This window comes from Notolepis coatsorum (genome assembly GCF_963971535.1).
Source record: "Notolepis coatsorum genome assembly, chromosome: 3".
NCBI classification, from domain to species: domain Eukaryota; kingdom Metazoa; phylum Chordata; class Actinopteri; order Aulopiformes; family Paralepididae; genus Notolepis; species Notolepis coatsorum.
This window is the reverse complement of record NC_140167.1, coordinates 27,638,736-27,662,261: the sequence shown is the minus strand read 5'-3', so window position 1 is coordinate 27,662,261 and position 23,526 is coordinate 27,638,736. Positions and strand designations below refer to the sequence as shown.

The following is a 23,526-nucleotide window of genomic DNA, read 5'->3' as shown; positions in this document are numbered from 1 at the left end:
CACTGTACTTGTGCTGTATAATGACAATAGATTTTAATCTAATCTAATACACTTCACCAAAAACACATTACAATATGCATTAGTTCCTGAAATACTCATAAACAAATTACTGTATTAAATTATTTTATTATTATTACAGGCACTCACAACAGGCACAATCCTCATTCAGATCAGTAGAAATGAGAGTACCAAGTAAATATTACATCCCTTTGGAGAGGCACATTGTGTCTGGTCCCTCCCCAGCGTGGTGCCTCAGTGCTCATGTAATGTAGTTCCCTCAAGCTGTGAACATGACTATTGAAATATTGAGCCCCCAATGATTTACCATCATGAATACATACAGAACATTTATGTTCACAGATCTCAAGTTGTTTTCTCAACATAATACATACTACAGATACACAATATATTTAATATTAGCTATGATTCTGCCCCTAACCTTTATCTCAGATGCAGACTTAGGACGTTCGGATAGGTGCAGTAGTTTTCCCCAGAATAACAATGTATGCAATTGTGACACGGAAAATAAAAAGTGTTTAAAATGTGTGTGTGTGTCTGTGTGTCTGTGTGTGTGTGTGTGTGTGTGTGCGCACGTGCGTGTGTGCGTGCGTGTGTTTCTGTGCGTCTCCTGCAGCATATCAAAACAACTCTTCGCTCCCTGGCGGCCGGCTGGGAGGTGACAGAGGACAGATTCGAGTCCCACACCCCTTACGGCACCAGGACCTTCACCAACCTCATCGCCACCCTGAACCCCTCTGCCAAGCGCCGCCTGGTACTGGCCTGCCACTTCGACTCCAAGTACTACCCACCACAGTGGCACGGCAGAGAGTTCCTGGGAGCCACCGACTCAGCTGTGCCCTGTGCCATGATGCTGGAGCTGGCTCGGGCCTTGGACCAGGAGCTGAAGTCTCACAAGGTACCGGCTAGAATGTGGTTTAAAGCAGCTTGGTCCGCGTGAAGGACACCCCATGGGGACCCCCGTGTGAGAGGGTGTTGTTGTTGGATACAATTTAGCTCAGTCCAGAGTTTTTAAGCAGAGATAAAAGTAGAACTGTCACGACTGAGTTAGTGGAACCCAATATGCAAACACAGAGACTGCAGACAGAACTGGGTATAACCCAAAAGACGTGGGTACTTTATTATACGACTGTTCAGGTCGTTCAAGCAGTGGTCGGTAATAAGCCACAGACACCAACTACAGACCAGTGTCTTTGCTTTCACAATTTTCCAAGATTCTTGAAAAAGTGTTTGCTCATAAATTAGATAGTTTTATTGAAAAGAATAACCTGCTGAGTGAGAGTCAGTATGGATTCAGGGCAAATCGATCAACAGCCTTAGCCTTAATGAATATATATGAAGAAATAACCACAGCAGTAGATGAGAGGAATTACACAATAGGGGTGTTTATTGACTTAAAAAAAGCATTTGATACGATAGATCATCACATTTTAATTTCTAAATTACAAACATACGGTGTGAGAGGGGTGGCGATGAACTGGTTAAGTAGCTATCTTGAAAATAGACAACAATATGTACAACTCTCTGGTTACACATCTGAATGTATGAATATTGAATGTGGTGTCCCTCAAGGTTCGGTCCTGGGGCCCAAACTTTTTATTTTATATATTAATGATATATGCGAAGTGTCAAACATATTGAAATTTGTTTTATTTGCTGACGATACAAATTTCTTCAGTTCAGGAAAATACCTTAAAAAATTAGCAGATGATATTGTAAATGAAATGTGTAAACTTAAGATATGGTTTGATAACAATAAGCTATCCCTAAATTTGGAAAAAACGAAATTTATGATATTTACTAATCGAAAGAAGGACAATGTGGCATTATGTATTGACGGAGTTAATATTGAAAGAGTATCCGAGTTAAAAATTTTGGGTGTTATGTTGGATGAGAAATTGACATGGAAGCCACATATAATGTACATAAAAAATAAGGTAGCCAAGAGTGTTTTTGTTTTGAACAAGGCAAAGAATGTGCTTGATTATAATTCTATGCGAATATTATATTGTTCACTCATCCTACCATATTTGAGTTACTGTGTGGAAGTGTGGGGTAACACGTATGAAAGCAACATAAAGCCATTATTTATATTACAGAAGAGAGCAGTAAGAATAGTTCACAATGTAGATTCAAGAGAACATACCAACGAATTATTTATTAAATCCAGACTATTGAAACTTAAAGAGTTAGCAGAAATACAGACTTTATTAGTTTTGTTTAGAGCAAAATGCAGAGTATTACCAGCAAATATACAGAGGTTGTTCGTTCCCTGTCCAGATGACAGCAGAAGGAAATTAAATTTTAAACACCAATTTGCACGAACAACCTTAAAACAAAGGTGCACCTCAGTTATAGGTATCAAACTATGGAACTCTTTGCAGAACGATGAAAAGAGTTCCAATAATATATTTCACTTCAAAAGGTTGTGCAAAGAAAAGATACATAGACAGTATAGCACAGTTTAGTATAATATTGCAGTTTAGCGTGTCAGGACGTAGCATAGAGTTGTAGTGTAGGCCAGTATGAGTATAGTAATATAGTATATAGCAGCGTAACATAGAATAATAATATATTAAAATATTGTATAATACTGTACCAATATGGTGTAGAATAAATAGTATGATTTAGTTATATTATAATAAAATAGAAATTAGATAGTATATAGAAGTATAATACATTATATAAGTGTGTGTGTGTGGGGGTGTGTGTGTGTAAATGAATTAACCTAAATATGTAGTTTGACTGATAGATAGACAAAATGGGTTTATTTATGTTGATTTAATTTGGTTGTGTTGATGTTAAATTTTTATTTATTTTTTGCAAAATGGGTATATTCTGTTTGGTTTTACACAATATGTCTATCGGTGTGTTGTACGTGTGTAGGGGCAGGTATATATAAGATTTTTTCTTCTTCCTGTTCCTTTCGGCCATGGTATTTTTTGTGAATTATGTGAATATGTACTGTTGGACTGTGGTGATTCCATGTACGGATAAATAAAATGATGATGATGATGATGATGATGTTCATCAGCTGCTCCCAGAGCTCACACACACCTGAGAGAGAGAGAGAGAGAGAGAGAGAGAGAGAGAGAGAGAGAGAGAGAGAGAGAGAGAGAGAGAGAGAGAGAGAGAGAGAGAGAGAGAGAGAGAGAGAGAGAGAGAGAGAGCTGGTGTAATCTAGAGCTGTGTGTGTGTGTGTGTGTGTGTGTGTGTGTGTGTGTGTGTGTGTGTGTGTGTGTGTAGAGTAGACAGGCAGGAATAGGGTGTGACAAGAACGTGAAAGCTAGTCTTAGTATGCTCTCCTGTGAAATGTATCGCAATCCGAATGAATTTATAATGTATGTGCTAAACTGGTTTAAAACATACATCAGAGGGAGGAAGTTCTATGTTAAACTATAGGAGGCAATATGTCTGAGATATATGAAACAACTATGGGGTTGCACAAGGGAGTTGCCTAGGTCCTTTACTATTTTCCCTTTACATTTGACCACTGGGTGATATCTACAGAGAACATTATGTAGTTTTTTTTTTTAATTTATTTAACCTTTATTTAACCAGGAAGTCCCATTGAGATACAAGATCCCCTTTGCAAGGGAGACCGTTAGGTTATGACTATAACCAAGTTCTGTTAGTTAGGGGCGATGCTTGGCATCGCCTTCTGCACTATCTCGCGTACGTGCACGCGTACTGAATAAACCACAAATGTACCTCTAATACCAGTATTAGTCTGACCACACCCCTCATCAGCTTACCTTCATAAGCAGGTGTGTGGTCACCTGCTCTCCTCCTTCCCAAGCTTTCACCACAAGGTGAGGACAAGGGCTGCAGCGGCGTCCGATGCCAAGCATCGCCCCTAACTAACAGAACTTGGTTATAGTCATAACCTAACGTTCTGTATCGTTAGTGGCTTAGCTTGGCATCGCCTTCTGCACAAGGGAGGCCAAGCGGAGCCACTTGGCTGACAAATACACCCCGCTGACAGCCCCCCAAAACCATCAGAACAGGGAGGGCCGAGCCCCCCCGACCCCCCCTAATGGAGGGTAGCCCCCCTATTAGGGACGTCACGGGAGGGCGACGGACCCGACCGTGCGAAGAGGCACTCAAGCAACTCAACGCACAGGGTGAGCAGACCGTGGCTTGACCCACGACTACACACACGCACAACCCGCATGCCACCCGGGAACGAACGGAGGAACAACCTCGTTACTGCCCCCAGAATCACGGGGTCAAGGGCAAACCCAACCCCGTGGCAAGGCCGTAGCAGCGGAGCACGAAGGAAGACCCAGACCCACCAAAAGGACTGGACTCCCTGGAATGGGGGCCCGGAGAAGTCCATGATGCCAGCATCAAGACCCCACCAGGTGGGCACGTAGTGCCCCGCCCCCCACATCGCCAGCGTATTCGGACAAAGGCCCCTCAGTTACTGCACCTGGTATTCCCAGGCGGAACCAACCAGGCCAGTAAGCCGAGCGGGCCCCGTCCCCCCAATAGTACACCGCCTGGCACACTGACCCTGCAGAATAGGCAGTCAGCATGGCCGTAAGCACACAAAAAAGGTTAACCAACGGAAGCAGGCAGCGCACCGGGGAAAAACCAGGCAACAGGCTGTTAACCCTAGCCTGGAGACTGCGGACGAGACAGGCGCCAGAGGGGACAGCTGAACACAGCCGCCCCGGCGGAAGGAGCGTAAGCTGGCGGTGTTGCATGACCAAGCCTCCATTTAACAACCCCCACCCAGAGGGGTCGAGGCAGAGAAGGCTGACACGATTGGCAGACGTCATGAACGTGCAGGGGCACCCTCAACCGGTGAACCCGGGAGTTGACACTGCTCCAACACACCAGGGAATCAACCACCTCGGTGTTACCCAATGCGGTGGTTGTTCCTATAACCCCTCAAGAAAAAACTCCAAAACACACCTGCGGGTATACACCGGCTATACCGCAGTACAAGTGTTTCAGTTTCCAAAAAGGGTTAACCCAGGCCTACGGGTCGCAAACATCACTTCGGACCGGGCCTGGTGGTACGGGAAGCACAGGGTCACCAGAGGAGGTCAAAAAACCACCCCCACAGGCCCCTCTTCGCCATGCGTGAGAGAGGAGCGAAAAACAATGGAGAACCAGCCCCTAAGCACACCGTACCTGGTATTCCCCGGCGGTCTCCCAACCAAGTACTAACCAGGACCAACCTGTGTAGCGGCCGAGATCCGACGAGATCGAGCGCGTACAGAATGGCATGGCTGTAAGCCATGACGACAGTGCTGAGTAAAAACATACCCAACCAGGGTCTCCATAGCGCTTAACCCTGTGACACCCAGACCGACCTGGCATTTTTCCCCCTGAAAAAAGCCCAAGTCCCTCAGGGTACCAGAACAGCAGATCTGCATCCCCGGCGGACAACGGGTTCAACTGATCTGGACCAGCGTGACCAGAACCAGTCCCGTGCCCTAACCACGCCGACATGCCCCAGGAAAAGGGCAGATATGCGTGTTGATCATAACATGAAAAGAAGGCGCCACCCAGACGTCGGGACGAACCGCGCCTGGTGGCCCACCCCAAGGGCGTGAGACCCCACTACATATGTTCAGATCCATCCCGTCATCATCCCCCAGACATGAACGAGGATCCGTCGACAACCCACCCAGGTCATGGGATGTGGTCGCCGGAAGAGGAAAAACCCCCATCTCAGTTGCTTTATAAAAACGCTGTTTCAACCACAAGCAACTAAGGCGTGCCAGTCAATCGCCTGTTTACAGCGAGCTAGCACTATACGTGCGTCGGGACACACCCCCATCAATGAACAGGCTATTTAGACCTGCCATTGAATCCCCAAGGCGCCCAGGGGAACGACAAGAGGGGTGTGACACTCCCTAACTCCAACACTTCTGGAATAGAAAGAAGGAAGCATCAACAGTATGTATCCCAGTCTACACAGCCGGGGTAAAAAATGTTCACATTTTTACATCCCACCACCCTCCCATAGGAAAGAGACGGGGATCCCCAGAGAGACTTCCCACGCGAGCTGTACAGATTGAAAAGGATATATTGCACCTTGAGCCATGTAAAAAACTGGTTTTAGGGCCTCCGGGGAAGAGGCACCGAACCCATACACACTCAATAAACGAATTGAATCGAATATACATACAATAGAAAAGGACCCTTCTAGAGGGTCCACTCACTTTGACAATCTGAGGAGGAAGGCTCTGTACTCTGATGGAGGCTTCCTCACATGGATCACATGGAAGAAGGAGTCCGAACTCACAGAAGGCCTGAGTAGGCGCTTGGTGAGGAGGAGCCCTGACCACCCCCCCTGAAAACAGATCCATCACATGGACCTGAACAGCACACGGAAGTCCTACCAACAGAGACGCGCACGGTGACGTACTCTATGGCGGGGGAATTCCTGCGGTGCACACGCCCAATATACCAGGCCGTGGGACCAGGAACTCCCTCCCCCCCCCCCCCCCCCCCCCCGTAACGTGCCGAACCGCCACGTGACGGGAACCTTGAAGGACAGGGGGTGTACCCCTGACCGACAGAACAACGGGGAGAGGAAAGGTTACCAGTTCACCCCTTTACGACCCCACACCCATGATACGACGTAACGACAAAAAGAGAATATGACACAGTCATAGTCAACCCTATGAAGCGTTTCACAGCTCCACACAGCGCACGAGCTAACCTGCTATCTGATTTTTACTAAGGAAAAACACAGAATAGAGAGGGCTCTAAGAACCCCGGTCCAACATACACATGTGCTTCTGTGGTCAGTACAACCCAGTTGTAGGTCACATGACACACACAACCCATCATCATCACAATGAGAGAATACATCATTCTTGATTAGTATCGACCACAGGCCTTGCTAAGCACACATGACAGCAACCAAACCAATTTCCCTTTAGGAAATAAGTTTCTCCAGCAGATTTAGCACAACCTCAGCAATCAAGCTGAGAGTTACATCGTATCCCTACCACACAAAAGACACAATTAATGCACAACATGTCTGATAGGAGGTGATAAAGTCCCCAGGGAACCGGGGGGGGAAAAACACAATCCTCCTATTTTACCCTCAATACGGCCAGTTAAAACAGGAAAACCTGTTAATGTGTGAACTCACTGTCCATTGTCATTACAGTCTGAGAAAGAACATTCTTTTACTCACTCGTCACCAAGCATAGCTTCATAGGTTAGTTGCCTTAGTAGTGAGTACACGGTACACATAAACACCATGATGTTTCTCACACAACAACCAGATCAATACATCACGACCTGCACAGAGAAGCTACTGCCAGTGACAAAAACAGCTCACACACAACCCGCAACGTATCTCAAATGCATTGCAACAACACACGTTTTGGGAAAAAAACACCGTCATTCACAATACATTTAGCAAGGTAAAACCAGAAGACGTGTTATGAGGGTCTGGCCAACCCCGTACCTGCCCGGAACGCAGATCAGCGAAGTGCAGTCATAAGCCACCGTAGAACACAGCCCTCTTTGTTGACGCAATCCCCGTCTAGGCTCAGGCAGGGTTGACGAACATCCCCTGTCAAAGATGACGTCGTGGTCAAGAGTGTAAAACATGTTAAAAATCAAAGCACGTTCAACAGAATAGCATCAAGCTAACGGCTGCTCCAACCGTTCGAGTGCTATCGCTTCCGCTCGCGAGACGCCGATCTACGACGCACGCGATCAGGAGCGAGCTCCCGGCGGCGCGCGAGAAGCCTAAGCTACCCCGCGCCAGGCCACCGACCGGCTAACCGTAAGCTATGAACATGTAAACAATGACATAACACTCACCCAGACAGGCCGCCGTTCTGAACCCTCCTCACTTTTTAAGAGAAAAGAGAAAACAAGACGTCAACACCGCTTCACAACGGTGACATTAACACGTCCGGCGGAATCAGCACAGTACCAACTGGCCTGTATAGCTGACTTTGAACATGAATCTGCCGCTATCGCACATTACATGCACATATCCCCTCGTGAAGGAATACTCTCATTTGGATATGAAAGATGGGGTCTTAACACGGTGACAGAGAGAATCCACTCGTCCAGAACACACAGGGAACACCAGTGTCAATGGTCGCGGCCCACTAGTTAAAACTATAATGGTCGCCAGACCAAGGCCTTCTGTCGCCTAGACGGCTAAACAAAGGACCCTAGCCTGGGGCCGGTTTCCATAAACTTTGTCTAGTAGCCCCCATAGCACTAACAGACAAGTGGAGCCCGCCAGCAAACACTACTCACCCAACCTGGAACGCACCGCTCCTCACAACAGCGGCATGTCCGACAGTTCAGCTGTGGCCTGACAGGTTTCACCCCAACAAACACAGCAAGGAACTGCAGTTGAGAAGCATGCAGCGGCGTGCTCCCAATACGAAAACCGGTGGAGGGTTTGTAGAATGATCATCATCTTCTAGACACTCCAGTACGAAGACAATATCGCCGTATTTTCTCGAAAATAGTGAGAGAGAAAATAAAGATATGATGTCAACGTATCCTTGTTTCCCAAGCTGTTCCTAATCCAATTTCTTCCATCATGGTGTCAAGTGTGGGGATCTACCGAGGCACCTCTTCCTTGTGGTGAAAGCGAGAAGGAGGAGAGCAGGTGACCACACACCTGCTTATGAAGGTAAGCTGATGAGGGGTGTGGTCAGACTAATACTGGTATTAGAGGTACATTTGTGGTTTATTCAGTACGCGTGCACGTACGCGAGATAGTGCAGAAGGCGATGCCAAGCTAAGCCACTAACGATACAGAACTGGCCAAGATAACAGCAATAACATTTGTCAATAACAATTAGAGCCCATCTCTCTAATTTCTTTGGGTAGAGTGTTCCACAAGTTTCAAGTTTCAAGTTTCTTTATTAGTTGTCATACAGAAGTACAGAATACTTTTATACAAAATGCTTCTTTCTGTTATGCTCCAGAGACTGTGCTAGACAAAAATAGATAAGTATAAAATAAAATAAGTATAGCAAGTAAAAAATAGACACAGTTTTGGTGCGTAATAAAAGAAGGCATATTCTGCAGTTTTTCTGTGGGGCACTTTAGGGACAATTAAAAGACTTGCTTCAGTGGACCCAAGTGTTCTTGACGGGGTGTAAAACAGCAGTGACTCTGTTATATATGTAGCAGGGTGGATTATCCCTACTTTATGAGAGTAGATGTACACTGTCACCAGGTAGTGGGAACGCAGCAGATCTGAGTCCGGCTGAATCCCCGACTGTAATGCAGGAGTATTAGAGTGGAGCTTTAGCAGAGGGAGTGGATGGGGCCTAGGATTTACTAACCTAGGGGTGTGCGCTGGTCCTTCTTGCCCTCCAGGGCGACTCACAGTAATTCCCCACACACCCACACTTCTCCTAATACTTCCAGCACCCTCCCACACCCGGTGGCAGTAGTGATAGATGATATACTTTCTCCCCAAAGCAGTACCTTTCCTTGCTGATGAGCAGAGACCTGTCCCAATGATGTATAGGCCATGGGTAAGAAGGGGTTAAACAATAATATACCTTACCCGAAAGGAAGGGGTTAAACAAGACAACACATTAACAGACACGCACACAGTGATCCCTTTTCGTTCTCTTTACTGAAACTACTATATGGTTAACACAAGGCACAACGATCAAAGCTCTTCCCGCTTACGCAACCCAATGAATAAAGCGCTTCCCGCTTACCCAACACAATGAATATGTCTCTTTCCACACCGGTCAATACACAGTAATGGAACCCGTCCCTTTAAGGGTTGAAATGCTGGGCTATCACACAACACATTTCAATATACAGTAATGGAACCCGTCCCTTTAAGGGTTGAAATGCTGGGCTATCACACAACACATTTAACCAAAAGACAGTGGGCCCACATTGAAAACAAAAAGTCCTATCTAAGCCGGCAGTCCCCAAAATAACAAACGTCGGGCGCCCCTAATCAATGGTACACGGACCAGTTCAAAGTACTGATTCTCTTCGCCTCTAAAAGGGCACACGCCGCACGAAGAGAATGTTTACCCCAGGCTCCAGCACTCTGAGTGCTCACTGTAACTGGCTCGTGTGTACTTAACCCAGGCGGGCCTGCTCCCGCAACGAAGGTCCGCGTTGCGAGATGGCCGCCGAACGGTCCAGTGTTTGTCACCTGTGACAGGCAGGGGCGGGCTGGGTTGACATTAGGCAGGCGACGGCTGGAGGTGGGTGTAGTCCGGAGACGTCCGTTTGGGGAGTCCGCTGCTGCGACACGCGGGCTAAACTGTGGGGCTAGGCCTAACTGAAGCTAGGCTGTGGATCGAAACGATCCCCTGTCCTGTCGCCTATACTTTAACTAAAACGCAACGTGTCCAATATCTACCACACTCTTCGGCAGTAACACGTCTGCTTCTCTGTTCACAATGTCTCTTTAGCATTAACTGGAAGCTAAGCTATTGCATACGACATTATTAACCCGCCCCGTGGCGGGGGTCATATCTCGCGTGTCCTTAGTGTCTAGAGCTCCGCTCTACGCGTCCGCTCGCTTCTGTGTAGAAACGACGAAGAGGGTGTTCCGCTGTCTGAGTTCTGCCTTCAGCCCTCTCTTCCTCTTCTGTCATCTGTCCTGCCCAACGTCACACCAGCTCCCCCTGGCGGCAGTCCAGTGCACGCTCCACGAATTAACTGTCAATGTTAGAAAGGGGAGTTTACACAACGTTATCCTGAACACAGTAGAGTACAAGGAATTAGGTTAGACACATTGAATTATTGTTGAACATATTCAGGTATTCAATTCTAAAAGAGACAGGGAGCCAGTGTAGTGCAGCTAAAACATGAGTGATATGCTCTCTCTTCCGTGTTTTCGTTAAAGGTCTGGCAGCAGAGTTTTGAATCAACTGTAATTTCTCAATAGATTTTTTTAGTAGACCAGTAAAAAGAGCATTACAGTAATTTAACCTCTTAACTGGCGCCCCCAAAAGTGGAATTTTCTTTACTTGAACTTGAGGACTGCATACCTTTTTTGCAAACCAAAATACTATACTTTATACTTATAGCACATGCATGAGCCTGGTCTCTTCTGAAAGATAACATTCTGACGTTTCTGATACAATAAAGAAAATTCACTTTTCGTGCTAATGAAATAGAGTAACATGACTTAATAACTTGAGTTGAACGTGAACTTGTGTACTCACGTTTTTCTCTAGTAGTTGCAATATCCAAACGTAAATTGGTATGGCTGTACAGAGGTCAGAGACTCAGAGAGATGACAGCTGAGAGGAAGAAGCCTGCTTGACTTGGAACATAGATTCCTATAGTGCCTCCCAGAGGGAAGGAGGGCAAACAGTCAGTGATTGGGGTGAGACTGACAGGCCTTTCACACCATGCATGCCGGAGCCGGTTCCCGAACCGTAATCTCGAACCGGCCGGCGCGTTCACACCGGGAATAATTGGTTCGGAACATGAAAAATCGGTGATCAGTGTTTTCTTAGAGGGCCGACCTAAAGCCTCCGTCTTCCTCAGACACTGTGGACCTATCTCAAAACCCTGCCCTCTTTTCTTGACAAAGTTTGTACGAGGAAGTCAGAGGTAAGCGACAGCTGTGATTGGAGGATCAAGAAAAGGGGCAGGGTTTGAAATAGGTCTGCAGGGAGTGATGTACCGGTGATGCGTTGGGCGGTTTTCACCACCCTCTGCAGTGCTTTCCGGTCAGAGGCAGTGCAGTTGCCGTACCAGACTGTGATACAGTTAGTGAGTATGCTTTCTATGGCACACAGGTAGAAGTTCACCAGAATCGGAGGAGACAGGTAGGCTTCCCTCAGTCTCCTCAGGAAGAAGAGAGGCTGCGTGCCAACTCTGGTCTTCCTGAAGTCCACGATGAGCTCCGTGGTTTTCTCGGTTTTGAGGGCCAGGTTGTTGTAATGGGTCTTGGCCCCCCCGCACCCACATAGGGGGGAGTCACTTCCATTAGCTACACTGGCTTCCTGTGGAGGCCAGAGTTACTCAGCTCAGACTCAACGTAGTGCATAATATTATCAACCAAAGGTCCCCTAGATACCTTCAGAACTACTTCACCCTGGTCAGTGAATCCCACAACCACAGAACTAGAGCAAGCATAGCAAACCTGAAGCCTGCTTCTTTCCGTTCCAAATGGGCCAGTGCTCCCTTACTTTCTCTGGAGCCCAGGATTGGAACAAGCTGCCTATACCCATCAAGCAGAGCTCGAGCCTCCACAGCTTCAAGAGAAACGTCAGGAAGTGGCTCATGGACGGAGTAGAGGAATAGCCCCCTATACTAAGAATGGAATTCCAACAGTTTTTAGTTATTGAGTGATATACAATTTTAGCTATAGGTTCGTTTTCGAATGCTTTAAATGTATGTGTTTTGTGTCAATGTCATGTTCATTTTTGTTGTGGCCTAACAGCCCTGGGACCATGAGGGAAATAAGGGTCTTACTCTTTCTCATGTTATCCTTTGGATCCTTGTTGTGTGTTTTTAATCCATCAATAAGATCAATCAATCAATCAAAGCTGTGGCTCCCTGTTGCTTATAAAAAATATATATATAAATAATTTTTTGAAGAAAAAAAATGATAGTTACATTATTAATATTTTTTTTTACCACCTCTTATTTTGGAGATCGAGGTGATACTGTGACACTGAAATAAAAAAAATATTTCGTCAACTAAAATATACGTCACACACCTCTCTCTCCCTGCCGTCTGCAGCTGGCTAATCTTGAGTTTCCGACCCCCCAGTAAGCTAACCATGGATAAATCCAAAAAAAGGAAAGTCTCTATATTAATTTGCTTTCATGACTAACGATGTACCTGTATGCCTGATATGTGGTGAGACATTTGTGAATAACTAAATGTTTATGTTGAAACAAAGACATTTCCAGAATAAAGACACAGCACTTGCTGAAAAGTACCAAGCTGGAGATGAAAGGAAAAGAGTGATTTTGGAACTGCTGCGGGAAACTGAGCAGAGCAAACTTACCTTTAAGAAGTGGATAAAGTCTCCAAAAACAACTACTATTACTAGTTTTGTGGCATCTCAGGAGATAATAAGGCGCGGGAAGCCGTTCACAGATGGGGAATATATGAAGGAATCATTCATAAAATATCTGAACATCTATTCTTGGACTTCAAAAATAAAAGTGAAATTGTTCAGAAAATTAAAGATATGCCTCTCTCTGCAAAGACCGTCAAGGACAGGGCCATTAAGATGGCAAAAAACATCACCAATCAACAAATAGAAGACATTAATTCAGCTCCAGCGTTCTCAATAGCATGTGATGAGAGGGTCATCAAGGAGAAGACACCTATTCTCAGTCCTTGCCCCACAATGGTGGAATGAACTGCCCACCACAGTTAGGACAGCCGAAACCCATCCAATCTTTCGCTGTCGACTAAAGACACACTTCTTCAACCATTATCTATAAAAATTTAAGAAAAGAAAAAAAATCTAACCCTAACTAACCTTACTGTCATGCACTTGTCCTAATATACTAACCTACACTGTAGCACTCAACACTTTGATGAACATTGTTACTCAGCTGATAGAGTTGTGCCCTTCCTGATAACTTGTCGTACAGAACTTGTAAGTCGCTTTGGATAAAAGCGTCAGCTAAATGACTAAATGTAAATGTAATGTAAATGAGTCAAGTGATGTAAATGATATTGAACAGACAGCGCTGTTATGCAGATATGTGAACTCTGATGGGCCGCAGGAAGAAATCATTAATTTCAAGAGTTATTACTGCTAAAAGGCCAAACACGGGGGGAGGACATTTGTGAGGCTGTGCTGAATTGTTTAAAAGCCAAAGAAATAGACACCACACACATGGTGTCAGTGGCTACTGATGGGGCACCTAGTATGAGAGGAACACATAAGGGGTTTACACTTTACTTCAGAAGTCGCTGGATCGAGAGCTGCTGACGTTTCACTGCATCCTGCACCAAGAAGCACTGTGCGTGCTCTCAAACATTTCCCCCCGAATACAAGGAGGTGATGAACCTTGTCATTCAGATGGTGAACAAAATGATGGCAAAAGGGTTAAACCACCGTCAGTTCCATTAATCTTTAGATTAATCATAATTGCGATTTATTATACTTTATACTTATAGCACACAGTTTGTAGCATTTATGAAATTATAAAACAACAAAAAGAAATTGTTGACATTTTATTGCTGTTTTTACTTGTTATAACAAAGGGGATTCAACTCAACTTGAAACCCCAAGGGGATCAATAAAGGAATATCTTATCTTATCTCATGAAGTCGACAGCACATATTCGGATCTCTTGCTGCATAACAAAGTCCAGTGGCTAACCAGGGGAGAGTTGCTGAAACGGTTTGCTGCTTGTTCAAGTTTCAAGTTCAAGTTTCTTTAATAGTTGTCATACAGAAGTACAGAATACTTTTATACAAAATGCTTCTTTCTGTTACGCTCCAGAGACTGTGCTAGACAAAGATAAGTATGAAATAAAATAGTATAGCATGTAAAAATAGAAGTAAAAAATAGAAGTCACGTACGTAGACACAGTGTTCAGTATATACATATGTACAATGTTCAATGCAGAATAGAAGTAACTGAGTTACCATACAATATACAATATACTATGCAATATACTAATATACTATATAGTGCAAAGCAGAAATGGGATGAGGTACAATTTAGGTACAATTTACAGTAAGGTGTACTGAGGTATGGGTTGTAGTACTGCAAATCCTTTACCAATAAATATAAAGTGTGTTTAGGTGTTCTAAAGTGTGGAGAGTGGGTGCTGCAGTGTGTTGTTTGTTTAAAGTGAGTGTGTGCGTGTGGATGTGTGTGTTGTGAGTGCATTTGATGGTTGTTGCATAGTGTTATTGTTCGTTGAGCAACCTGATGGCCTGGGGATAGAAGCTTCTTCTTCTGTTTGGAACACATGAAGACATTCCTGGAAAGCAAGGGCCTCACCTATCCACAAATGGAACATCCAGATTTCCTGGAAAAGCTGCACTTCATGGTGGATATGACAGGTCACCTTAATATGCTGAACAAAAGTCTCCAGGGAAAAGGAAGCACGGTCATTCAGATGCTGGATAATGTTTTGGCGTTTGAGCACAAGATGAAGGTGTTTGCAAGGGATGTACAGAAATGTTCGTTCTCTGACTTCCCCTCCCTGAGAAAGTTCAAAGAAGCACACAACCACATCAATTGTGAGAACGTTGGACAAATATTCAGTGATTTTAGAAAGGAAGAAAACACACTATCCTTCCCCGTCACACCCCTGGACATCGACCCATGCATGCTGAACACGTCAGCATTTACAGGAGTAAGTCAACCCGACCTTGACATTAAACTGGCCGACATAGCCGATAAAGAGTTGTGGGTGTCCAAGTTCAAAAGCCTGACAGCTGATCTTGAAGATTGATTGATTGATTGATTTTTATTGTGGAGTAAAGGACAGCATCCAAGGGATAAAAACATGAGAAAGTGCAAGCACTTATTTCCATCATGGTCCCTGATTTTGGACATGGACAGACATCATAAAACATAGAGCATCATAATAAAACATAGAGCATCATAATAAAACATAGAGCATCATAATAAAACATAGAGCATCATAATAAAACATAGATCATCATAATAAAACATATAGCAACCCCATAAAACATTAACCTGTATTTCACTTCTACATATACTATCAAGAGACTATACGGCCTACCCTGTCTTTCCTAGACGTGGCTACTCTATACAATTCACTGGCTAGCCATTTCTTTGTGGCACGTCTGAAGCTTCCCCCTTCTTCTATGTTTTTCAGGGCCACTGGAAGCTTGTTCCACTCCAATGCCGCAGAATATAAAAAAGTATTCGTGCCCATTAATGAGTTGAATTTTGGAAGTATAAAATCTGTACTGCTCCTTCTAGTGGAATATGAATGATTGTCACGGAAGCGATTGAAGTAATTGTATAAATATTTCGGACCCATATTTTGAACTATCTTGTGTGTAAGACCTAATTTGATGTGAATTACCCTTTTATGATTGATTGTTTGATTGATTGAAAACTTTATTAACAGATTGCAGAATGGGTACAATACAGTACGGCTCAATACACACAATTGTTAAGGGGATGCAGACCAGAGAAAGACTTTCGTCTTGTTTACATCAGGGTTCCCCATTTTCAATTCATAATGACATTAATGACATATGCAACATACAGATATATCTTGACATTTCTGACATACATGACATACAGGTAGGGTGTAACGGTACACAGAAGCCACGGTTCGGTACGTACCTCGGTATTGGTGTCATGGTTCGGTACGAGTTCGGTACAACAGGAAACAAATATTTATAATTATTATTATATATTTATAATAATTATTATAATAATTATTATTAAATATAATAATATTCTATAGGCTTGCCATAGTAGTCAGTGATACTGGTGTCATTCTGTGTTCAGGCATCTACTGAGTAAATTAATCTCGCAATTTTGAAGTCTTTAGGGACGTGTCCCTGTTTTATGGAGAGGTTTATTATGTGTGTGATGACTGGGGTGATGGCGGCTGCTGAGTCTCTGAGGAATTTGGAGGGGATATTGTCATGGCCAGTGGCCTTGTTAGGTTGGAGGGCGCTCAGTTTTTTGAGTATCATCTGTTGTTACCATTTCAAGTTTGAAGTCGTCTTTGCGGACTCCTAGGTTTTTGTAGTAGGCTAGGATGTGTTCTACCCCAAAATGCCCTGATTGGGAGCCTGGGAGAGTAGTTTATTAACCAGTGTTGTGGCTATGTTTGTAAAGAATATGTTTAGGTATTTGGCCACATCCAGCTTGTCTGTGATGAGAGTGTTTTCTGTCTTTATGTTTATGTTTATTGACTGGAAGCCAGTTTAGTTGCCTAAAGAAAGTTGGCCCTAGGTGAGTGCGTGGAGGTAGCTTAGGGACTACCCTCATTAATTTATTTTTAGCTGTCTGAAGTTTGTTTTTCAAGCTATGGAGTGCCATTAAACCAGGAGGTGGCAGCATAGTCAAAATGACTTTGAACTAATGTAATATTCTTTATTTTTCTATTTTAATCTTTTTATTGCTTTTTCTTTTTTTTCATAACAAGACAACACACAATACACAGTAATAACAATAATAAACAACAATAATAGACAGGACTTCACATGACAACAACAACAGCAGCAACAATAACAACAACATTGACAACAAATTAAAATAACAAGAATAATAATAAAAACAAAGTATAAAATAAGTTGCCACAAAATATATCAGTAAAGGAATAGGGGAAAAAAAACATTTACTATATAATGAGCTTCCTGAGCCCCCTCCATCTCCAGACCCTGCAGCCGCGAACCCCAACCCCGGAGGACCCGGAGTCCGGCGCCCCCGCGAGACAAAGCATCACACCTTTATAATGCCTCGACCCGCAGAGACCCCGAACCACGCCCCCCCCCCCAGTCCGAGCCCACGACCACTAGACCCACAGCTAAAGGGCCCCAAAAAATATACATAATTAAATATACAAGAAAAAAAAAAGAAAAGAAAAGTAGACATGGGCACTCGCTCGCTCCCCCCCCCCCCCCCCCCCCCCACTCACCCCAGGACCTCAACGTGAGTTAAATACATAATATATAATATATTATCCAGCAATCGAAAGTTATATGCGCTCTTTTAGCTTTGCAACTGCTGCCCCAACCAGATTGCAATATTCGACTCGTTAACCCCTAAAACCTGTGCAGTGGATATCTGTTACGATTAGGCATACTTAAATGTGGACAGAGAGGAACCCAGGCGCAGACCAGCAGAGGAGAGACGAAGACAACAGTTGAATCTTGAAAAAGTGAGCACGGCTCCTTTAATGTTGTTCAGAGTGGCTCAACAAACAAAGAGAAGGGGCAAGACTAAAAACAAACTAATTGCCCTGCAAAACAAAAACACTATAAAAGTAAACTATCCTCCAACAACATGAGCGATAGAAACTCTGACAAGACAGTGTGCTACTTACAACAGTGTTCACTGAACGGCTAATAACAATGAGCACAAAGACAGGAACCGGGTAACAACGTGTAATGACGCGACAGGGAAGATAGGAACTCACAGGCATATATACAGACACTGATTGACACAGGAGGGTAATTGGGTAATTGGACTCAGCTGGGGAGACAGAGTGACACAGAACATTACAAGGTTGAAATATATATACACACAAAATAACAACACTAACCAGAACACAAAACCAACACAGATAGGAGAGACATTAGACCAGGGAGTGTAACACAGACAAGACAGACATCAAATGAACAGAACACACATTGATAATAATAACATGACATAACATGGTGATCAGGGAACAAAGCTGCAACAGGATGGCGCCACAACCTGGGGAGTGTTACAGATATCTCCAGATATGTCACATCGAGATAAGTGAGAATCCATACCTTCGGGCATAGCTTGTCTGGGTGTATCCATCGTGAAGCAATACATTTTTTGGCAGCTGTGAGGCCGGCTAGAATGTGTCTCTTCACATCTATAGAGGTCGGTAATTGAGAAACATCATTCAATAACAATACAGAAGGCAGAACAGGTATGGTCAGAGAGAAAATATCTGATAGCTGGGAGGTAACATTTTCCCAAAAAAACTCAACGGGAGGACATGCCCAGTACATATGCATAAATGTTCCGGTGGCACCGTTTGGACATAAGGTACATCGAGAGTCAGGTCTGAGACCCATTAGATTCAATCGTCTAGGGGTCAAATAAGTCCTATGAACAAAATTTTGATGAATCTGTTGGTGATCTGGGTTGCGTGAGGACAGCCGGACATTTTCCCAGACTGCATCCCAATCAAAATCTACATCCAACTCCGGGACATCCTTTCTCCAAATCGTATCCAGGGGGAGGTCCTTATACGAGGATGAAAGTAAATGGCGATAAAAGTCAGAAACTAAGCCTCTCGATGTCTCTTTGTCATAAAATAATTTGTGAAAATGGTGACGCTCTAGTGGAACATCCCATGGAACGCCATGAGCCCTCAGAGCTGCTCTTATTTGTAAATACAAGAAAAAGGAGGTTCCGGGGAGATCATATCCGTTGGATAGATCTTGGAAAGAACAGAGACCAGAGTTATCAAAGATATCCCCCAACGTGTGGATGCCTTTCTTTTCCCATCTAGGGTACCTAATAGGTTGTTGTCCAATAAGGAGTAAATTGTAATTAAATAGAGGGGAATGCATGTGCCATTTATGGTGGTTAGTACACGCTTTCTGGGTGTCACGCCAGGTCTGGATCACATGTGTGATAAGAGGGCCAAATCGTAATTTACATTGCTTAATTGAAATGTTGGTATACACAATATCTTGAAGTCTATGTGGGGACACCATCTTCTCCTCCAATGGTCGCCAAGACACGGCTGCTTGAGCGTCAAACCAAGTGATCAGAGGTCTCAGAGAGAAAGCTTGAAAATAATATTTAAAGTCTGGAAATGCTAAGCCTCCATCGAGTTTACTTCTTTGGGCAGTTGATCTCTTCAAGCGCAGGCGTTTATTGTTCCAAACGAATTTATATGAGGCAGAGTGTAATTTCTGCCAGTAACCAACAGGAGGAGGCAACGGGAGCATTGAGCTGCTAAAATGTATTCTGCGTAAAATATTCATTTTAATTATTGACGCACGGGCCTGTAATGAATTTTTTTATTTGGACCATCTGTTTAAGTCATTCGTAAGTCACTCACCCAAGCTGGAGTATAAACAGGAGTACATCATCTGCGTATAAGCTGATATGGTGATGGTGCCCTAAATTGAAACAGGAGATATAATTTGGGATTGTCTTATGTATTGAGCTAGAGGTTCGAGGGATAAGGCGAAAAGACCGGGACTAAGAGGGCAACCCTGTCTAGAAGAGCGCGAGACAGAGAAGAGTGGCGAGCAGAACTTTCCCGTTAAGATCATGGCCGAAGGCCCTGTGTAGAGAACTTTGATCATATGAATGAAACCCTCACCCAACCCCATCCTTCTAAGAACTGCCCACAAGTAAGACCACTCCAATCTGTCAAATGCCTTCATTGCGTCCAAGGACATGACCGCTGTAGGGACTGCAACATCCTTGCTTACATTTACATTTACATTTAGTCATTTAGCTGACGCTTTTATCCAAAGCGACTTACAAGTTCTGTACGACAAGCCATCAGGAAGGGCACAACTCTATCAGCTGAGCAACAATGTTCATCAAAGTGTTGAGTGCTACAGTGTAGGTTAGTTTATTAGGACAAGTGCATGACAGTACGGTTAGTTAGGGTTAGATTTCTTTTTATAGTTTATTTTAATTTTTTTTTCAGATAATGGTTGAAGAAGTGCGTCTTTAGTCGACGGCGAAAGATTGGACGTGATTCGGCTGTCCTAACTGGGGTGGGTAGTTCATTCCACCATTGTGGGGCAAGGACTGAGAATAGGCGGCTTCTCTTTGATGACCCTCCCGGAGCTTGGATAGGAGTAGGTCTGAGGCGGCCAGAAGATGCAGAGCGTAGGGGTCTTGAGGGTGTGTAGTTAGAGACCATTGACCGGAGGTAGGCGGGAGCGGTTCCCTTTGCCGCACGGTATGCTAGGTCGAGGGCCTTGAAGCGGATTCGTGCAGCTGGCATCAATCACACATAGTAACCGTCTGATGTTGTCAGTAACCAAGCAGCCTCTTATGAAGCTGGTCTGATCAGGGTGAACTAGAGATGTCATATGCTTTTGAAGTCGGGTGGCTAGAACCTTGGCATATAGCTTAAGATCGGCTCCGAGGAGACTTAGGGGCCTGTAGCTGCCACACTCGGTGGGGTCCTTATCTTTCTTGAGTAAAACAGATATAAGCGCTCTTTGATTGAGTGTAAAATCATTGAGAGTAATAAGGGACAGAGTACATCCCAGAATGCGAGATAGAGTTCCGGTGGAATGCCGTCCCATCCGCAATCGCTTCTCTAAGTTCAGCTAGCATGATAGGTGCAGCTAACAGTTTAGCACTATCTTCCGAGATCTGTGGTAGGTTGATTTGATCAAGAAAATCCTCCAGCTTGGTATGATCAAAGACCACCTCTGACTTGTACAGGTTGGAATAAAAAGAGTGAAATGTATCATTAATCTTTTTGGGGTTGGTGGTTACCTCCCCCTGTTGGTTCTTAAATGGAAGGGATATCCGCAAATTGTTCACTGGCACGTATCTTCATAGCTAGTAGGTGACTAGGCCTGGAACCGTGAAAGTAGTAGTGCTGTCTTGTTCTGTGCATTTGAAATTCAGATTGTTGTCTTAAAAGGGAGTTAATCTCTTTTTTCACTACCTTAATTTGAAGCTCCAGTCGACTAGAGCAGTGGTTCCCAAAGTCGGGGTCGCGACCCAAAGGTGGGCCTTGAGCAGCCACGGGAGGGCCGCGAGATGATTTATATAAAAAAAAAAAAAAAAAAAAATTTTTTTTTTTTTTTTTTCAGGCCACTGAACTTAGAAGCAAGCCAGGACAGTGTTTCTAGTTGTATTCTAAAATTCTATTCTATTGTATTCTAAAATGTGACTATATGGTTTTATATTAACTTAATAAATAAACAAAAATTAAAAATCTACTTATTTCAACGAACATTTCAAACTAAATAACAGATTATGCACATAAAACGCTGAAAACAACCGAAGCAACAATAGTATTTTAATGAGGCTATTATTATTATCATTATTATTTTGCAACAAGTTAGCCCTCTCATAAATAGCACATATAAATGAATAACTAACTTGAACTAACTTAATAGGATTGAAGTGATATTTGGCTTAAAAAATCGGTCGCATGGAGAAAAAAAAAGCCTGACGATGTGCATTGGGCCGCGGCTCTCTGACGCCTTATTTTCTGGGTCCTGGCCTGAAAAGTTTGGGAACCTCTGGACTAGAGTAGTTGTGCTGTAATGAAGAGATCAACGTGGCATGAAGCTTTTCCAGTTCCACCAGCTTGGAGAGATGTCCCTTGCGGAGATTAGATCCAAAGAGAGTAAACTAATGTCATTTTGATGTCACATGTCAGAAGGCGATTCTTGCCCGGGAGCACAAATGGAGCGATATTGAAAAACTCCCTAAACCTGACAAACTTGTGTTTGAAACATGGAATGCCATTCCCGATACTTATATGAACATAAAGAAGTATGCATTTGGAGTCCTGTCCATATTTGGATCCAAATACTTATGCGAGCAGGTTTTCTCAAACATGAACTACATAAAATACAAATATTGCTCGCGCCTCACAGATGACAGTCTGCAGTCCTGTGTGAAGATCAAAGTCACGTCTTCAAGATGGTATAAATATGGAATATTAATACAGTCTATTCCACTATAGATATATCCATGCGATTAGCTTTAGTTCTTATTTATTTATCCACTGTCATATGCAGTGTTTGTGTAGTGCTATTATTTATTTTCAGACATCTATGCGTCGTTGAGGCATGACTTTAAATATAAAACGTAATTTTTTATCATACAAATATTGTCATATTTAGGGCGGCTAGGTGGTGTAGTGGGCAAGGCACTCGCCACCAATGTGGAGACGCTGGGTTCGCGTGTTCGAATCCAGCTCTCCACATTGTTTTCAGTTTAGCTGGTCGTCCGCAGTAATACACATTGGCCGTATTACGGGGAGGGAAACTGAAGGGTGGGGATTGGGCGTTGTGGACCGCGTCTCCTACAGGTCGGTTGGTGCGCCTGCGCAGTAGAATCAGGAAGTGTCGGGGGCAGCGTGAGCCTCCCACGCGTTACTCCTCGCCACTGAGAGATCGAGCTGCGCAGGTGAAAAGATGCGACTGCTGTTACCTCAAGTACCGGAGGGGACTTGTGCTATGTATGACTTAGTCCACATTGCAGCCGGCTTGTGGGAGGCAAGAAACAGCGTTCATGACAGGGGAGGGTTGAATTGGATGATACGAAATTGGGATGGGAGAAAAATATAGAAAATGGGAGAAAAAGTGGATAAAAAAAAAAAAATATTGTCATATTTATTTAAATTATGATTAATTAATTCCAAGGAGGCCTGTAGAGTTGACATGAACGAAATCCCTATGATTCCTCCCAAATAAAGCCCTTAATTAAATGGGAACTATCTTATAAATGGCCTTTTCCTGTGGTTTGCATTGTTTTCTAGCAATGTGGGGTTGTACCAACACTGACTAGATGTGAAATCTCTAGCTACTCCCGTTTCTTCAATTCAGCTCAGACAAGAACCTCCCCCACTGAACCAAGCCATTCAGAATTGACTCGCTATCCTACGTAGCAAGACGCTGATCTGCATATCTCAGCTCCCTCTGTGGTTGCAGCCACCGCCCACAATCAACAATTCGCTCAACAACGGAGCGAGTGGAAATAATGCGAAAACGGTTTCCCTGTCACTGACACTTCCTCAAACGGGTTGATGTGGCATGGGTGCTGGTGGAGAGGGAGCAGGAGAGAGAGCGGGCAAGTGGGGGGGAGAGAGGGAGAGACGGACGGATAGAGAGAGGGAGAGAGAGGCTCTCATACGGAGCATTTACACACACTCCCGACG

General features: G+C 44.0%; 1 protein-coding gene across 1 annotated transcript in view; it reads left to right on the top strand.

Moving 5' to 3' along the window:
• qpct (glutaminyl-peptide cyclotransferase) overlaps positions 1–23,526 on the top strand; it is a 51,326-nt gene that overhangs the window by 7,206 nt on the left and 20,594 nt on the right. The window contains exon 3 of the mRNA XM_084310963.1: positions 635–916. Coding sequence (XP_084167089.1) covers positions 635–916 — 282 coding nt within the window. The remainder of the gene's footprint in view (positions 1–634; positions 917–23,526) is intronic.